Source organism: Colias philodice, chromosome 18 (genome assembly GCF_061535455.1).
Source record: "Colias philodice isolate Cphi_HAF_F1 chromosome 18, ilColPhil1 Martin Lab GWU primary, whole genome shotgun sequence".
NCBI lineage: Eukaryota > Metazoa > Arthropoda > Insecta > Lepidoptera > Pieridae > Colias > Colias philodice.
In genome coordinates this window covers 8,096,703-8,114,444 of record NC_143103.1, presented here as the reverse complement: position 1 = coordinate 8,114,444, position 17,742 = coordinate 8,096,703, and the positions used below count along the sequence as shown (strand labels likewise).

The 17,742-nt window shown below is 32.1% G+C and overlaps 2 protein-coding genes and 1 long non-coding RNA gene across 4 annotated transcripts; 1 reads left to right on the top strand and 2 right to left on the bottom strand.

The window, feature by feature from the left end:
• Positions 1 to 1,173: 1,173 nt before the first annotated feature.
• On the bottom strand, positions 1,174 to 7,133 carry LOC149480631 (N-acetylneuraminate lyase-like). Its single transcript, XM_089706729.1, has 7 exons — positions 6,954 to 7,133; positions 6,103 to 6,232; positions 5,462 to 5,607; positions 4,498 to 4,666; positions 3,458 to 3,603; positions 2,619 to 2,790; positions 1,174 to 1,329 (listed from the first exon to the last, which is right to left on the bottom strand). The coding sequence occupies exons 1-7, from the start codon at positions 6,954 to 6,956 to the stop codon at positions 1,190 to 1,192; spliced, it is 906 nt and encodes a 301-aa protein (XP_089562855.1). The 5' UTR covers positions 6,957 to 7,133; the 3' UTR covers positions 1,174 to 1,189.
• Positions 7,134 to 8,155: 1,022 nt separating this feature from the next.
• Sgf11 (SAGA associated factor 11kDa) lies at positions 8,156 to 11,282 on the top strand. 2 transcript variants are annotated; one of them, XM_089706256.1, is made up of 4 exons: positions 8,156 to 8,695; positions 9,490 to 9,679; positions 10,084 to 10,227; positions 10,577 to 11,282. In XM_089706256.1, exons 1-4 carry the CDS (start codon positions 8,341 to 8,343, stop codon positions 10,803 to 10,805), a joined length of 918 nt encoding a protein of 305 aa, XP_089562382.1. In that variant the 5' UTR covers positions 8,156 to 8,340; the 3' UTR covers positions 10,806 to 11,282. The 2 variants fall into 2 exon arrangements, with proteins under 2 accessions (XP_089562382.1, XP_089562383.1); XM_089706257.1 differs by having other exon boundaries at positions 8,157 to 8,695; positions 10,093 to 10,227.
• Positions 11,283 to 14,752: 3,470 nt separating this feature from the next.
• On the bottom strand, positions 14,753 to 17,616 carry LOC149480629 (uncharacterized). The gene is made up of 2 exons (XR_016317044.1): positions 17,140 to 17,616; positions 14,753 to 16,981 (listed from the first exon to the last, which is right to left on the bottom strand). It is a non-coding gene; the product is annotated as an uncharacterized LOC149480629 (long non-coding RNA).
• Between the last annotated feature and the right edge of the window lie 126 nt (positions 17,617 to 17,742).

Below are 17,742 nucleotides of genomic sequence, written 5' to 3'. Positions count from 1 at the left end.
TATATAGAAAAAAATAATTTAAATTTTAAATACAAAAGCAAGCATACAAGTGTTTGGTAATTTCACTTCACCTTTTAAAATGTTTTTAAACGGTAATTTAAAAGTAAATGCTAAAACAATAATGGTATATTATTTTCAACTGTTTTTATTGTTAATGTCAACCGGACAGTTTCAAAAATTACTACTAGGTACATAAATACATACATAATTATATATTGTATTCAATGTAATAACTTTACACTTAAAAAAAAACAATCATCCTGACAATACAGTTTGTAACAATAGACAGCCTTTAATTGACGTATAGGTACCTAACTTGGACACTTCTTGGACAAGTTAATGTAAGTTAAAGAAATACTTGGAAATAGGTAAGTTATATAGATTCTATTATTTTTTGACGTTAAATAAACCCATAACTTTGTTGCAGGCGTGTATGAAATAAATTGTACATACAAGTTGACAGGGTTGAAGAGTTTTTTCTTATCTATCAATCAACCTGAATTTCATTTATGTCTAAAACCTGATAACATGATGGATTGGTATTAAATTTTTAATAAATACTCATTATCATTACTCATAGGCCATAGGAGATATCGATATAATGCGTATTATTTAGATTATGGAAGATAAATTTAATAATCTGTTGTAATTTTCATAATCTGACGACCTTTGATTGATTTTATTATCTATATTTTACAACTACAGATTATATGATATGATGACATTATCAAGTCTCGGTTTTGCCCGCGAAAAAAAACAAAGCCTCGAAAGCTTGATACTCATGAATAATTTAGTTTTTTTCTGGTGAAGTTTTCAAAACCAGTCCTGCAGTTTCGGAGCTAATTAATTGATTGTTTACTAGAAACACAACTTTATACCTACTCTTTAGAATTAGTTAAAGATCAATGTGATTTATTAACCAAACAAAGATTAACAAACTGAAAACCACTAGAGTCGTAATAATGTGTGTGTATTAAATCAAACTAAAAATTAAATGTAACATAGGTATTCTATCTTTTTTAAATACCAGAATCAGGAATTTTTACGTTGCATAAACTTAATACATCAGAAAAAGAGATCATCGCTAATTCGTTGGAATTTTTTGCACCGAAAATTTTATCTTTTCTTCATAAAAATTTGTCTTCAAGGTATAAAAAAAAAACAAAAAGCTCATTTGTAATACATTTATTCAGCCCATAATTCCTTTGAGTTTCGTGGATATTCTCTGTTTAGCTTCCGCCGAGAGAGGTCGCTGAGGTAACGCAGGAGGTCCCATGTCAATGCCAGTCACTATGTGCATACCAGCCTTCATTATTGGCACCCATTCTCCTGAAAATACATATGAATTAAACAAAAAACGTCAAAAAATATATTTAAATAACATGTAAGTCTACGATGGACACACATGGAGCACGCAATATTTCAAAAGTAGATCTAATATATAACATTTTATTTATTCAAATCTTTTATATTACCTACATTTTATAATATCAAAATAGTTATAATAACAATAACACATTTATTTTATTACGCAAATGTATAACGAATTTATAAACCGTTAGTCCGTTACTAAATTAATTCCGTAGTACTTTAACTTTAATAATTATTACGTATAATCGCTTTTTAGTATAATTTTTTTGTTCCAAGCGGATCTCTAAAATAATTACGTATCTATCTTGACAGGTGGTAAGACACTAATCACGATAATTTGATAAACAGGCATAACAGTTTCGAAAAAAACCGACTAGACTATAATTACTAATTACTATCATTAAGCCACCATAATTATTGTATAAGCATTTTACAGACTACGTGATATTTTAGTAATAAGCAAATATCTAACTGCATCTTTGACTGTATTTTTTAAACATGTACAATGTACATTGTACAGGGTGGAATATATCTTAACATGATATTATTATATAATTATACAGAATGGAATTTTGAAACGGAAATCTTTGAGTATTCATTATTGTTTATTTAAAAAAATAATGGATTGTTTCCTTTGTTCGATCTACTGTATTGAGTATTTTCCCTCCAGATGGCACTACAAAATGTCACCCTGTTTATCAATACTAATATTATAACGCTGATGAGTTTGTTTGTTTGAACGCCCTAATCTCAGGAACTACTGGCACAGATTAGATACTAGCTACTGGTCCGATTTTAAAAATTCTTTCGGTGTAAGATAGCCCATTTATCGAGGAAGGCTCTAGCCTATTATATTATCACGCTAAGACCAACAAACAGGAGCGGAGCCACAGAGCGGAGCAATTACGGTTAAAACCGGTTACAACCGCGGGACACCGCTAGTTGTATATATTTACATACTAACGTTTACTACACGATTTATTATCGATTGCGACACAATCTACTATCATAATAATTAATACGATTAGGAAGTCCGAATGTATGTCTGCATTGACGAACAATAGATAGTATAGTACCCAAAGTTACTACGTCATTACGTATATCTGCATTTTAAAAAATTAATTCGATATCTTCTACTTACACTACAAACACATTTTTTATGCGAAAGATTCGTTCGTTGAAAAAGATTATTTAGGAAGTTGCATTTACATGTTATGAAATGAAAAATAAACTAAATAATATCATACCTTCTGGCAAATGCGCTTCTACAGCTAAGCTAAGTTTTTCTTGCAAACGGCGTGCGGACTCCAAATCTCCCTTTTCAACAGCTTCCAAAATACTTAGAGACAATTGTGGGAATATATTGTAGGAGGTTCCTATGCTGGATTTTATTCCAAGGAGAGCCGCTGGCGCCAGTAACTAGGAACATAAAAAATATTTTTGAAGTGAAAACTTCTTTAGCGGCGTTGAGCACTTTTTCTGTAATGGGTATAAAATCTTAAACTCGCGTCAGAACACGTGACCTGATTGAAAAAGCGTAAGACGGGCTTTTTTTTTTTTTTGAAGTGAAAACTTCTTTAGCGGCGTTGGTTATAAAATCTTAAACTCGCGTCAGGACACGTGACCTGATCGGAAAAGCGTAAGACGGATGTTTTTTTTTTTAGCCCTTATATTCCATGCGTAAGACGGATACCATTCCAAAATATCAAACATGCTGAACGTTAATAATCAAGTTTTCACTTCTGCCGGCACTCCCGGAGTGCAACCCGTCTTTTTTTTTACTTTTAAGTTTTATCTAGTTCAATATGTTGGTAGGAACAATTAATCGCGGTCTTGACATGAAAAACACCCGAAACCATACAATGGTGATTAATAAAATTATAAAAAACTAAGCCATAACAAAAATAAATTACATAGGTAGTTAGCTAATATATTTTTATAATAATTGGCGTTGTAGCTCCCCGATGTATGGTATGTTTATTTACTGCCCCGAATCTTGTCTATCGACATTTATTATTTGTATACCTATATATTATATTTGTTTAAATAATAAATGAGAAAAGATCTGTAACTAATAATATCTTACGGTTTCAGCCCCTAAGAACATTTCCTGTCCTTCCGCCAAGCTTCTCAATACTTGAGCGCCTTCGCTCAAATCGTTCGACGTGAATTTGAGCCCCCTAAAGTTGGGAACCTTTGCTGTAGCTGCTCTTACGAATGCTGGCATGCTAACTGTAAGAAATTGCATTCTATTGTTAACTTTCAAAGGGTTATTGATAAGTTTATTACATTTCGTCAAATGTGCGAACATTCATCAACATTGGTCTGTTTATATCAGCCTGCAAAAAATTCATCACGGAATCAACAGTATGAATGTTCAATTATTACGCTACAACAAATGGAGGTAAATCCAACAGCCCAAAAATTATAAAAATCCTGTCAAATTTTTAGTAAGAACTATATTATACTAGCTATGCCTAGCGTTTTCATCCGCTTTGTTCCGCTTCTTTTGGTATTAGAGTGATAAATAATTTGGAAAATCCAAAAGTGCACGCCTCATAATTTTTTTTTAATAAATATTTATTAATTATTATTTTTGTTTATTTAATAACAATTAAACCACATCGAATCAGACCCTGAAAAATGAAAGGGTTCTATTCCTGAGCATACTCAAGCGTAAGAGAAAAAAAAAGACTCGATTAGTAAAGTATTTCGGTCGCTATCGTGTTAACAAGAAAAAGGATCCGCACATACAGACACACGGACGTCCAAGACAGAACTTTTTTAAACTGTTTTTTAACTAGTTTAAATAACAAAAATGACATCGAAAATATCATGAACGTTAAAAATAGTGTTTTTTCTTAATATGTGTGTGTATGTATTATCTTACAAGTGCAATGTATGATACATAAAGACATTTTAAGTTTGAAAAATCAGATGTTTTGCGCGAAGTGACAGTAGTACCCACCTCAACGCTTCGCTTATGAGGCGTGCAATAAATAAATGGGCTATCCAACATTGAAGGAATTTTTCAAACCAGACCTTATTTACTGAGATTAGCGCGTTCAACCAAACAAACAAACTCAGCTGTATTAGTATAGAAGATACATATTTAAAACAACTTACTTTCCACCTTAGTCATTTTAGGGATATGGTAGTACAGTACAGGCAGGTTTGGCGCACATTTGGCCACCTCGGCTATGTAATCCACCAACTCTGCTACGGTTTTCGGTTTGAAGTATAATTCGGGCAGAGTTAGGATTGAGTCCACACCAACTCGGGAGCAGTATTTTGCCTGTGTTTAAATGGTTGCAGTATAGTTATGTTGTTTAGATAAATAATATTTAGGTATATGATTATTTTGAACAAAAAATTAACAGCCTTTAAATTGTCAGAACTAGATCTAATTCATCGGGACCACTCGGGAGGCATTAGCTTCCAAAAAATATTCATTTGTATGGAAAAAAGCATATTTTCCAGATGAATATTCGATCACTCCAATAGGCCATCGTAATTCGTATAGTCGCATTACGCAATACTACGTAACTATATTTTATATTATCTTCAAAATTACGTATTTTCTTAGTTGTCTTATCAGGTAATTAAATATTGTTAATATTTATCAATGTTATTGTTTGTATAGCTAAAGTCATACGATTCTTTACCTATAGATATATCAATATTTCACTTTGTCTAAAGAATAATGAATTTTGAACATAATGTCTTCCTCTCGTTTTTAAATTTAGTTTAAACCACATTTTACTACTACTCATGTGGTTTACACTGTAAAACTTTGTAGCGTAGGTACTTATATCGAATCTAAAACTTTGATTTACGAAAAACTATTTAAGAAAACTTGTTGGTAAAAGGTTTAACATGGGTGCATATTTATTTAAACTTGGTATTCAACCATTTTCAGGACAACTCTATCAGTGCTGTCGTTTTGAAATCGTAACGTGTCGTAACAAAGTCAGTCTGTCGACTTTCGTAGTTATAGTAAGTATTGGTTAGAGACTTAGGGAAGAAGTTTCCTATGAAATTATGTAAATCTAAATTATTATATAGTTAGGTACGTCATTAAAATACCCACCAACTCTTGAACATCAGCCATGGGAGCCCCTCCCACCTGGACCATAATGTGCTGCCCTGTCTTCTTGCCTGCCTTCAGCCATTCGTCGATAATCTTCTTTCTTTCAGAGACAGGCAGTGTCATGTGCTCACCAGTGGTTCCACCAACTATTATGTAAAAAATAAATATAAGTACATACTTATATGAATTGTATCTAGAATAGGTACACATTTAATTGAAAAGAAGTCGAATCCTATTCATTAATGCTATGTATGTACCAGTATGTACCTACTTATCTCATACGTAATTCTGAAAGATCGCAATGATAAATAATCGATTTCGTATCATGCGCAGATTTGTCGAATATAGATAACAATTATTATAAGGTAATATGTTGCAATAATTGATGACACACCTACAATTTACAAATGGTAAAACGGAAAAGGAAATAATGTGTGTGAATGTGATATTATTTAGCAGTACTTATTTGTATTCTCTTTGTTATTTAGGTACAATAATATATTACGACAATGTAGTCTAATCTTGCTTTACTTTTTTTTTATTATACATACCTACTTACTTCAATTTCGATTACCTATTTTTGAAATTATTTCATTTCTGTATGAATAATATTTAATATTTTAAATAGCAAGTAGATATACCTAAAACGGCCTTGATGCCATTAACAGCCAGCCATTCGGCGTAGGGTTGAATAGCTGCATAGTTGACTGTGAGATCTTCATTGAATGGAGTAAATACTGGAGGCACGAGACCGTGGACATTGAAAACAACCTGAAGAAAAATAATTATTATGTTCCAAATAAAGAATAAAGAATTAAAGAACTAATACAAATTATTGAAATGGGCCCACGTCCATAAAAGAATTATGAAATTCGGTTCACCCAGTCAAAAGCTCTGAGTTAACAAACCAAAAAAATACAGTTGAATTGCGAATCTCCTTTTTTTGAAATCGCTTGAAAAACAGAAACCAAAGTTCAAATTGGATGTATAAAACAATAAAAAATGTTATGAAATGAAATAAAACAAACTTATCTGTTATCATAATATTAATACACAAACAAATTTCCCCCGCATCGCCTTGTTTGACCAAGGATAAAAAAATAGCTTGTTTCACGGTAAACAATTTACAATGTGGTAAAGATGTAGCTTTTAAATGATAAATTAATTTTAAAAATCAGGTCATTAGATTAGATCCCAATATCATCCCCTACCCTACGGGCAGCGACCTAAATGTTAATACTTTAAAAAATAAATAACAAAAAAAGTGCGAGTAGACAAATCAATAAACGTAGTATTAGTTAATACATAGACAGGAACAAATATTTGCAATAACAAAAGTTTACTTATAAGTATGTTATAAATTATGATATTAATTGCAAATACAATAGGTACAGTAGTGGGGCTGGTAAATAAATAGGTATATATATTTATTTATTTACATTTCCATAAACGACAAGAGGTCATTAAACAATTAAATTATTTTAACACTTACCATCGTTATATTTAAATGTAATTTAAAATAAAGACAAATAAGTTATTATGAGCCAATTGCACCCGACTTACTAACAATTAAAACAAATCGTATCATTCACAAAGATGCCATAACTTCTTAAATACGTCTTATCATCTCTGTATTCATTTATAAACATCAGGTCATTAGATAACATATCTTATGGAATTATTTATCACCGTAGGTAGGCTTAAAAAAATAAATTTTATAAATATTATGGTGTGTAGATAAAATTATTAAATCCAGTAGATAAAAGTAAATAAAAAATGTGGGTACATTTTGAGAGCTTTCTACCTATTACAATTTAAGGTTAAATTAGCTATTTTTGATGAATCATCACAATTAATCAAACAAATGTAGTTCTAATAATGCTAATTTTATAATTATTATTTTAATTATGTGTAGTATTGTATTATATTCAGGCTGTAAAACGCTAAAATCGAATATTTTCAGACTACCTACATATTTGACAAAAGTTTTAGGGTGATTTTCGCCTTCGCAATTCACCTCGACACTTTACGAAACATTCGTTAAGAGTATCGTCGCTAACTACTGATAAAGCACTCCCTGCCTTCCCTATGATAACGTGTGAAAAATAAGTCTGAATATCAGAATAGCGAGTGCACTTTTTACAAATGCGTGCACGTTATTTGCATTGCTAATCGCCTCGCAATTCGCTCTAATGTGTAAATACAGCATGAAATATCTGCAAAAGTGACAAAGATAAGATTGATCTTGTGATCTTATCAATATAGAAGGAACCTATTCGGTATTGGTGGTTCATAATTATTATTACATATTACTAGCTTACCGCCCGCGGCTTCGCCCGCTTTGTCTAAAACCTAATAAATTATATACTAAAACCTTCCTCTTGAATCACTCTATCTATTAAAAAAAACCGCATCAAAATCCGTTACGTAGTTTTAAAGATTTAAGCATACAAAGGGACATAGGGACATAGGGACAGAGAAAGCGACTTTGTTTTATACTTACTTACTTACATACTTTATTGTGATTTCCATCCCGTATATAAAAAGGTACTCTGTGGATTTCCATTTGAAAACAGCTGACCTCACAGCTGACCGATTATGATCCTCAATTGCCTAGACTGCGGCTTAGACAAATTTGATGACATTTGAAGTTGACAAATGACAGCTGACGATTGACACTGACTGATCAGACAAAGCACGAATCACGATTTACCATTTACGATGCAAAAAGCAAAGCTCCCCATCGGGGTCGCTCAGCTGCTCAGCTGAGCAAAACTACTAATCGTTTGTACGCTTTTATAATTTCCATCTATTTGATTGCAGTGCCATTTTTGTATTCGTATTCGTAATATAAACCCGCCGGTATTCAGTTCCTCAAAATGACTACTATAGTAAGTGTGCTTAGTATGAACGACCTAAACAGTAAATTCTTCGAAATAATGAAGAACGAAGGCAACGCAGAAGATGCGGCCAATTTCATTTATGAGAATCTTTACGATGATGTCATGTTGGGATTTGTTTTTGAGTTTCACCACGGAATGAAAACGGGACTCACTGATTTAATAGAGGGCGAAAAAGAGGAAGATGAGGGATACAAGATCGTGGTGTCAAAGGATTTCGATGTTTTCGGCTTATCACTCGTGAAGAAAACCCCGGATTCTAACTGTTCTTGCCCTAACTGCGAACGGCCTGTGTCTGCTACTCGTTTTGCTCCTCATCTAGAGAAATGTATGGGTAAGTTTATCATAATTCGACGTACTTGTGCAGTTATTGGATGTCTATGGAAAGTAAAAACAAAGTTTTTGCAAAACTTGGTACTTCATATGTAGCCAAAGTACACAGGTCAATTAAAAATGTATCCAACTAGTTAACTTCAGCCTTTGGCTTCCCATGTGTTGTATATCAATAAAAAGACCACATGTTCTTCCATGCTATAATCTATGTTAAACCAAACCTGTTTCCATAGTTTTGTTTTTGTGAAGTAGAAAAAATATCTTTATATTTACAAACAAGCTAAGCCAGATTTATAGCATTCAATAAAATAAAAGAACCAATCATATTTTCAAATTCATAAGACTCATAACAAATTCAATTTGTCAAATTATGTTGTTCTTTGTTTGTGTATAATAACAACATAAAGTATGATAGTTAATGTTGGTGTATTTATCATCAAAACATGATCAAATGGTTCACTACCCTATTGATTGCCAACTGTAAAACTGTATACTGGAGCATGTAAAACTTGTCATTAGCTAAAAATCGGGACAGTAAACATATAGCATATGGCCGGTTGCAGAGCTTGACCGACCATCAGTGCATATGTCAGTCGCGCTTGTCATATGTATGGAAATACGCGTGTGTATGGTCGGTCTAGCTATGAAAGGTTTTATGAATTTCCATACATATGACAAGCGCGACTGGCGTACGCACTGATGGTCGGTCAAGCTCTGCAACCGGCCTAAGTATATCATATTATTTAAAATAAGTCCAAATACTTGCTAATTAATTTGATTAACTATCATTATCAGGAATGGGCCGGAACAGTTCTCGTATAGCGTCCCGTCGCATAGCATCAAACAGTCGAGAACCCACGTCCTACGCTGGGCTGCTCAGCGACGATGAAGACGACGCCGACTGGTCCGGCGGCTCCATGCAGAGCGAGCGACGCAAGCGCAGGATCAGGAACAATAATAGCCGGAAATCTAATAAAGTGCATAAGTATGTGTTGTGGATTGGCTTGGTATGCTAGGATCGTTTATTAAGCTTGTTTTTGGTTGCATTACAACAATTGGCTTGAATGGAACTGGATTGATCATTGAAACATTGATTTTACTTTTGCAATTTAGCATATAAAGTTATACCATAGTGGTTAATTGCATGCTATTTCTTTATATAGAATCATTAAGTGATATGTGAAAGAAATAATACTGAAATATCTACGACACACATACCTTTATTTTTGTTTTCTCTTGTTTTTATTTGAGATTGACCAATAGGCATTTTACTTGTTCTTGGTGACATATTAAATACCACTTCATTTCATAATCTAAACATAGTTAGTCACAGACATCCTTATAATAGAAGTGTCATATAAAAGCAATTAGATATTAACGATGTTCCAGCGGCAACAGAAATAACGGCCATCACAATTCCGACGCGAACGATGGAGGGGCCACGTACGAGACTATGAGCGCTAATGAGAAGAAGAACTTGTTGCAGCAGATCTGTGGTGTTGTCTCAGAACATACTAAGAAATTGTGTACAAGGTAAAGTTGAAATTTTGCTTCAGTACAATTAATTTATCGTAATGGTAATAACTAATAAGGAACTTCAAGAGTGTGCATTACATTTTAAAATATAAAGAATAGGCTGTGTGTCCAATATTCATTTTCATTTTTGTTTTAGGTTCCTAATACTTTTGAAATAGTTGTGCAAGTTCTGTATTTGTCTTGTAACCAATAATTACACTTAAATTATTTAGTATTTTATATCATTTTAAAGTACGATGAAATATTCAACGTTTTCTAATGTTTGGCATCTAAAAATTACTCTTCTTCATTTAACCATTCAATTTTCGATCCAATTTTATTTAATGATAATTTGAACTTGTTCCAGATCAACCCGATGTCCCCAACACACAGAGGAACAACGTAGAGCACTCCGGAACTCGGTTCTTGAACCTTCCACACCAGAGCAGAGCCTCACGGCTGATGATGCAGGGTCTCCCCCCGATTCCAGTCCATCATCGTCCTGCTCCTCATCAAGTAGAAAAAGAGATAGACATCGCGCTTTACCGAAGAACAAGAGTAAAAGAGAGAGAAATGTGTCCCCTAATCGTGACTGAAAAAAGAGATATTTTTAATTTGACGGTTTAGACAGTTTTGATTTGAGAAAATCAGGGATATTTTGTCATAACTTTTTGGCTTGAGAAGTCGGGATATGGTATTTTTTATTCGCGAAAATTGTGTTTTGAAATATCATTTAGATTGGAAATAATTGTATTCAAAATAATAAAGATGACTTGAAAATTATGTTACAGCGCTAGAAAGGAAGTTATGTGTATAATTTTAAAAACATAAATGATATTATAAGCCCATATTATACAGCAACATGCTTTAGTTCGATTTGTAGATAAAAAAAGGCTTGCGGTGTTGTAGCTAGCTATATTTTTATTTTTGACTATGATTCTCATAACTGCACTTTTTACCATCCATACAGTGTGACTATCTTTTCATATGACTATGATTTGTGAAAAAGCGATATATACCGAAATGAAAATGTATATTATGTGACAATTTTGTAATAAAAAATCATAAAAATCCTCGGAAGTTTTTATCTGGTGTCCTTATTTTCGATGTGTCATTTGACTAAAAAATCAAATTCAAAATTTGAAAGTGACTAGCTGTTATTGTCAAGAGTGACTAGGCTAGTTTTATTTTTATAGAGAATTTCAATTTTGTTGAATTAAGATTACCAGAGAAAAGTATTAGACTACAAGCCCGCATAGGACAAAAATATGGGTCAAATGAACCACCAGGGGACATATCTAGAACGATAGCAGAGCAAAAAATAATAAGATTCATCACTATGCCGTCACTTGTAAGCTGTCCAACTGAGTGCAGATGAGAATTGAAAAGTACAGGTAGACTCGGTAAATTTTGGTCATATATTTTTGTACGGCATTCTTAACCATCGATAGATCCATTAAAAATAATAAGAAACCGCTCAGTGCCGTACAAAAATGGTGGTCCACCAAGTCGGAATTTTCATTTAATTTCCGAGAGTTACCGGGGGTAAATTTGGTCATTTGACCATGTACGGCATCTGTGTCATACTATTGCTATACTGCTTTTAATCCATTATTCCGCAACGCCGTACAAAATTATGGGGACAAGGGGAAAAAATCGAGAGTTGTAATCCCCTTTCTTTCCCCACTCCAGGGGGTCATTTGACACAACACGAAATAAATTTATTTTTAAAGTATTTTATGCATAGATAATATTTTTTCATGTGCCGTACATTTTCGTTGGTTCAAAGGGGAAAAATCTGAAAAAGAAAAAAATCCATATAACGAAATGTTTGCTTTATATTTTTATAATAAAATATAAATATACATTAATATTAAGAAGCTCGAGGTGGTTAATTATCACCTTGGAAAGTCGGAGTCAGGTGGAATGGACTCCGTTAAATTGATGAACTAATAAAAAAGCTATGAACGAAAAGATGTGAATTATATGCAATCAGTCAATGAATACAGGTAAAGTCACAAGCAAATGCTAGTAATATATACATATTCAAAATGTACAAGTAAAGCGCTTTCAAATGATACCAAACACTGCATATTTATCTTAACTTTATTTTTTTACTCTGTATGTTTTGTCCGCTAGAGGGTGCCACATTAGATTTTGTGAAACCCCATATAGCCTTTAGCTAGCTGGTCGCTGGTTATCCAGTGAACAATTCAGACGCTTCTAATGATATGTCATTTGTCGAATTCTGATAAGTAGTTTAGAAGTTACGAGGGAATAGATGAACATACATACATGACCTGTAAACAACCATAACCCTCCTTTTGCTTTGCCGTAGTTGGGTAAAAATATGTTAATGCCGTACTGTATCAAATGGCCATAAAGCACCCTTAAAATTGTAGCTTTCGTCGCTTTCATCAGCCTAAAAGATGTGGTCTGCACAAAAATGTACGGCATCGTTTTTTCCTAATTAATCTATGTTAATACTATTTAAAACAACGGATAAAGTGTAGAAAACTATTATGTTTCATTAATCTACGATGTTTAAACTTTAACAAAATTTCTGGTTTTGCATTTCTCTATAACTTTTTTTAGAACGGTTTCTTTTGAACGGCAATACTATACAACAATTGAATTTTACAATATCATGTTAAAAAAAAAGTTCCCGTACAGGGTCAAATGACCTTACAGCTCTTTATATCAAGAATTCGATGAAACTAAGATGATTATTGGTATACATTTAAAAGAACAATTATTTTTTGACGGCATTGCTTTTAATAGTACTTTTGAGTGCTAGATAATGTTTTGGAACCGAAGCCGTACTTAGTCAAATGACCCCCTGGAGTGGGGAAAGAGAGGGGATTACAACTCTCGATTTTTTCCCCTTGTCCCCATGATTTTTGTACGGCGTTGCGGAATAATGGATTAAAAGCAGTATAGCAATAGTATGACACAGATGCCGTACATGGTCAAATGACCAAATTTACCCCCGGTAACTCTCGGAAATTAAATAAAAATTCCGACTTGGTGGACCACCATTTTTGTACGGCACTGAGCGGTTTCTTATTATTTTTAATGGATCTATCGATGATTAAGAATGCCGTACAAAAATATATGACCAAAATTTACCGAGTCTACCTGTACTTTTCAATTCTCATCTGCACTCAGTTGGACAGCTTACAAGTGACGGCATAGTGATGAATCTTATTATTTTTTGCTCTGCTATCGTTCTAGATATGTCCCCTGGTGGTTCATTTGACCCATATTTTTGTCCTATGCGGGCTTGTAGTCTATATAACACGAATGGAGTAGCTACTTTTAGCTTAAGTTTTGTAAATTCTGAGAACATTGTTACAGAAAGTGTGCTTTTTATGGTTTATTTCTATAGTGTTTTATTTTTGTTCTACTGCCTGTAGTATTTATATATTGTATATATAGATACAATCTATAATCAACACCCAATCCATTTTGTAATTGAAATTAATTCTGTTCTTTTAAATTCTTTTTTGACGTCTTAAAGCAGGATAGGTTCCCTTTACAATGCAGAAATATCGGCCATCCTATAGAAATAATAGTTAAATGTTATTAAATAAGTCTGACTAAATATGTTTATATGTTACTTTCATGAAAGATATTTTAGTTATAATCTCATATTTAAAGTAATTTTAGTCTAAATATCAACGGTATACGCTATTCTTGTATTATGGGAGATATCACAAAAATAAAATAAATTGACCTAATGTTTCTGTTTCTATTATTTTTATACTAAAATAAACCGTAAAATCGTGCGTTACGGTACATATTGAAATGCTGAATTTATTATCTAAGTCAGTTTTTCATAGTGCTAAGTTATATTATAGCACACATACTATTATAGCACTTCTATTTGTTTTTACTGTTCTGTGACTAACCTAACATAATATAAATTGTTATAGAACACAGATGAAAATATGATGTATGAAAATGTATGTGAATAAATATTTATAAAAACATAGTGTCTTTTATTTCATTTCGACCTCAGATTTTCTTCTCTTCCTATCCTATAATAAATGAATACACTCTGTTTGTTATACTAGTAGCTTTCCGCCTGCGGTTTCGCCCGCTTTGTCTAAAACCCAATTAATTATATGATTATTTAATAGATTATAACTTCCTCTTGAATCTTTCGATCTATAAAAAAACGCATCTTAATCCGTGACGTAGTTTTAAATATTTGAGCATAGGGTCAGAGAAAGCGACTTTGTTTTATACTATGTAGTTATGTATATAACAACAAATATGAATATCTCAATGTTCGTACGGTCGCGCTTGGTACGGGCCTACAGACAGCTGTAGGCCCCATAGAATAGTCATACTATGAAGAATTATTATCGCTCTGTGAATTCAAAGCAAATCCCGCATCGTTCCGGTTGTCGAGGAATTTACGGGAAAGCTTAGGACATAGAATAGGTTCGATTTCATAAAATTAGTATGGATTCCTATGTGAATAAAAATTGATGAAATTGGCACAAGGTACATGAGAGTCAACAATAAAACAACATCATAAAAGAATAAACTATTATTTATTCAAATAATAGTAACTGTATTGAAATATTTACAATTAAAATAGTATAGATATCACATAAAACACACTTCAAAGAATGTAAAAGCGAAAACGATGATTCATAAAAAATAAACACTATATAATATGTATAAGATATTTTTCATTAATTCTTTGGAATGGGATATTTGTATAAATAAAATATAAGAAATGATTTTAATTGACATTACCGATATCGAATATTAATTATAAAATGCATCTACCGTCCAGATACATAGCTTTATACTTTACATTATGTATATTCTTTTTGAATATGTACTAGCAAATCGGGCGAACTCCGTTTCGCCACCAGAGACACCTTTTCTTTGCTATAAACCTCACGGAGCCCGAGACCTTTCCAACGAATGCAAAACCGTGGAAATCGGTTCGTGCGTTCTGGAGTTATAGCGTCAGGAAGGAAAGTCCGACTTATTTTTATACAGTAGATTATCAATACTAAAAGATCTTTTAACTTTTTAATAATAAATATCAATTCTCATTTCTTAATATTAAGAATCAGGCATTTTAAAAACCTTAAACTATGCTTCATAGACGGTAGAAACAAAGAACAAATTTTACATATTGAAAAATTAAATCTTGCATGATTCGAAAGTGAACTAAAATCAGCACAAACGTTACTCAATCATTTTGTTTGTGCTTTCAACATTATATCTAACTGTATATAATTATTATAGTGAAAGTTCACCAAATTTTCTATGACGACGTAAATTTTACTAAACAATCTTCTAAGATAATTTCAATTTAAACTTACTAGTTTTCATCTTTGTGATTCGATGTTTGCGTTGAAGGCAAATTGTATACAAAACCAATTTTATATGGTTAAAAATCTTTATCATAAAATATACTTTAGGCAATTATTATTATAAAACAGTACTAAGATAATATTAACTGTTGATTATATTTTCACATTTCGCTAAATAAAAAAAAAATATTTATCACTTTACCTTCAACACAAATTACATAGATTAAAGTGAAAAAGTAAAACAGTCCACATTTTTTTTATATTATTGAAATTTCAAGTCTATTAATTGCAATAGGAACCACGAAGGCATGTTTTGTATTGCAACTAAGAAAAAATATTTTGTAGTAAATTCTATAGTCTGATATTAAAACGGCATTTGTTGAAAATACTAAGTCACAATAATAAATTAATTAAACAAATTACAAATTATAATCTGAATTACTTTAAATCAAACTTGTAATTAACGCAAATATGTATTTTTCATACGATTTTGTCCAATTAACATCAGACTATATGAATCTACAGCGGTACAGAAATACAATATTAAACATAAATTAAAACAATATATTCCAAGAATTTATGGTGACAGTTCAATATTATTATCTAGAAAATTACGAAAAATCAATTAACTAATATCGTAATAATTAATTAAAAATATTGCTGTAATTTACTTAAAAGGTTTGGACTAAAGAACGTGGATAACTGATTTAAACGAAAAAGTTCGAATCAAAATATTTGAATAAACACAATTAAAAAAAAGGTGATAATAATTACAATATTGTAAGTTCTTTTGCGACTTTAATACTATTCGAAATTAAAATATAACTGATTAAAAATAGACGCGTTGTAAACAGTTATATTTTTTCATTCAGAATGACGACTTACGTGTACATAAACCGAAAAATCTCAATATTTAAACCAGGATCAAGATTTAAACCCGGTTTCCAGTATATTCCTTCAAATTCACGTATAAACCCTTTTTGTATTCAAACACAGTTATTCCACGCTTCGTCGGGTTATTTTTAAGCTAATCTATGAGTAAAGCACCAGTTATAATAACTTTATGATGAACAATTATGAACCTTATTAGCAATGCAATTGGGGACAGATTTAACCAACAGCACAAAAAGTTATATGCAATTTTTTGCTTTTTCAACGTATTTATAATTCAGCTTACTAATTTCTTCATCAATTAAATTAATTTAAGCATTGACAAAATCGTTTGAGACCGGCTACTCACGTACCTGCTAATGGGGCAATATTGGAATTGGACCCTTAATTGGCTCCTTAATTGTGATGTGTATAGGCAAGTAGGGGCAATTTAGAGAATAAATGAAATTGCTCCGACCGCCGACGAATTGAGATTGTACCAATATAACCCCTGCGGGTGCGTGAGTAGCCGGACTATAACGAATATGTCACTTTTTAAGCTATTGCATAGCTTCTATCGCGGGCCTTGAGCGCGGGGATCGAATCGAGAAATTCCGAAACGAAAAAACCTCACGCTCCCCACTCCGACGGACACGGAAGTGTGGCTTGAAGGCATGTTATGCAATAGCTTTACCGCGGCAGTCCCCGAGTGACACACGTCTTTTTTTAACTGTACATTAAATCTGTCGCCCATAGTAATATAAAACCGGAAAGCAGTACGTCTAACACAGAATTAATAAAAAATCATCCTTAAAAAATCTATTTATCATGTCGTTTCGAATAAAATACCACATCACCATTAAGATATAGAGCCGTAGGATAAAATATTTCGAGTTTATTTGTTTTTTATTTTGCTTTGTATAATTATATTTAAAAATACTGATTATATGTCGGGAGGCATATAATGTAACCTATGTATACTTACATCTTATGGATAGCCATATAATATATTTTTTTGTTAAAAATAAGTAATTTTGAAAAAAAAATGAAATAAACAAGTTTATTAATAAAAAAATTACACTTATTATATTCACGGCACAGCCAGTACATACAATTTAAGTTTAAAATCCGCTCCACGTATTTTTTGCTCCACAAATATTTATCAATTTGTACTAAAATCTATTAATTATTATATGAAAAAATGTTATAAGGCCAGTCCATAAGATATAAGTATTGTATTAATTTAAAACAAGCCTTATTTTAAAATAACTGTAATAGAGTTTATCGCAGCATTGTAACTCTCAAAAACTGTCGAGACTTA

Excerpts from the sequence above, each read along its gene's own strand:
- LOC149480631 (XM_089706729.1), bottom strand. Across the intron at positions 5,608-6,102 it reads TGGCATCAAGGCCGTTTTAG|TTGGTGGAACCACTGGTGAG; the intron begins GTATATCTACTT and ends TTTACATAATAG. Across the intron at positions 1,330-2,618 it reads AGAAGCGCATTTGCCAGAAG|GAGAATGGGTGCCAATAATG; the intron begins GTATGATATTAT and ends ATGTATTTTCAG.
- Sgf11 (XM_089706256.1), top strand. The coding sequence starts at position 8,341 with ATGACTACTATAGTAAGTGTGCTTAGTATGAACGACCTAAACAGTAAA. Across the intron at positions 9,680-10,083 it reads AAATCTAATAAAGTGCATAA|CGGCAACAGAAATAACGGCC; the intron begins GTATGTGTTGTG and ends ACGATGTTCCAG. Across the intron at positions 10,228-10,576 it reads ACTAAGAAATTGTGTACAAG|ATCAACCCGATGTCCCCAAC; the intron begins GTAAAGTTGAAA and ends AACTTGTTCCAG.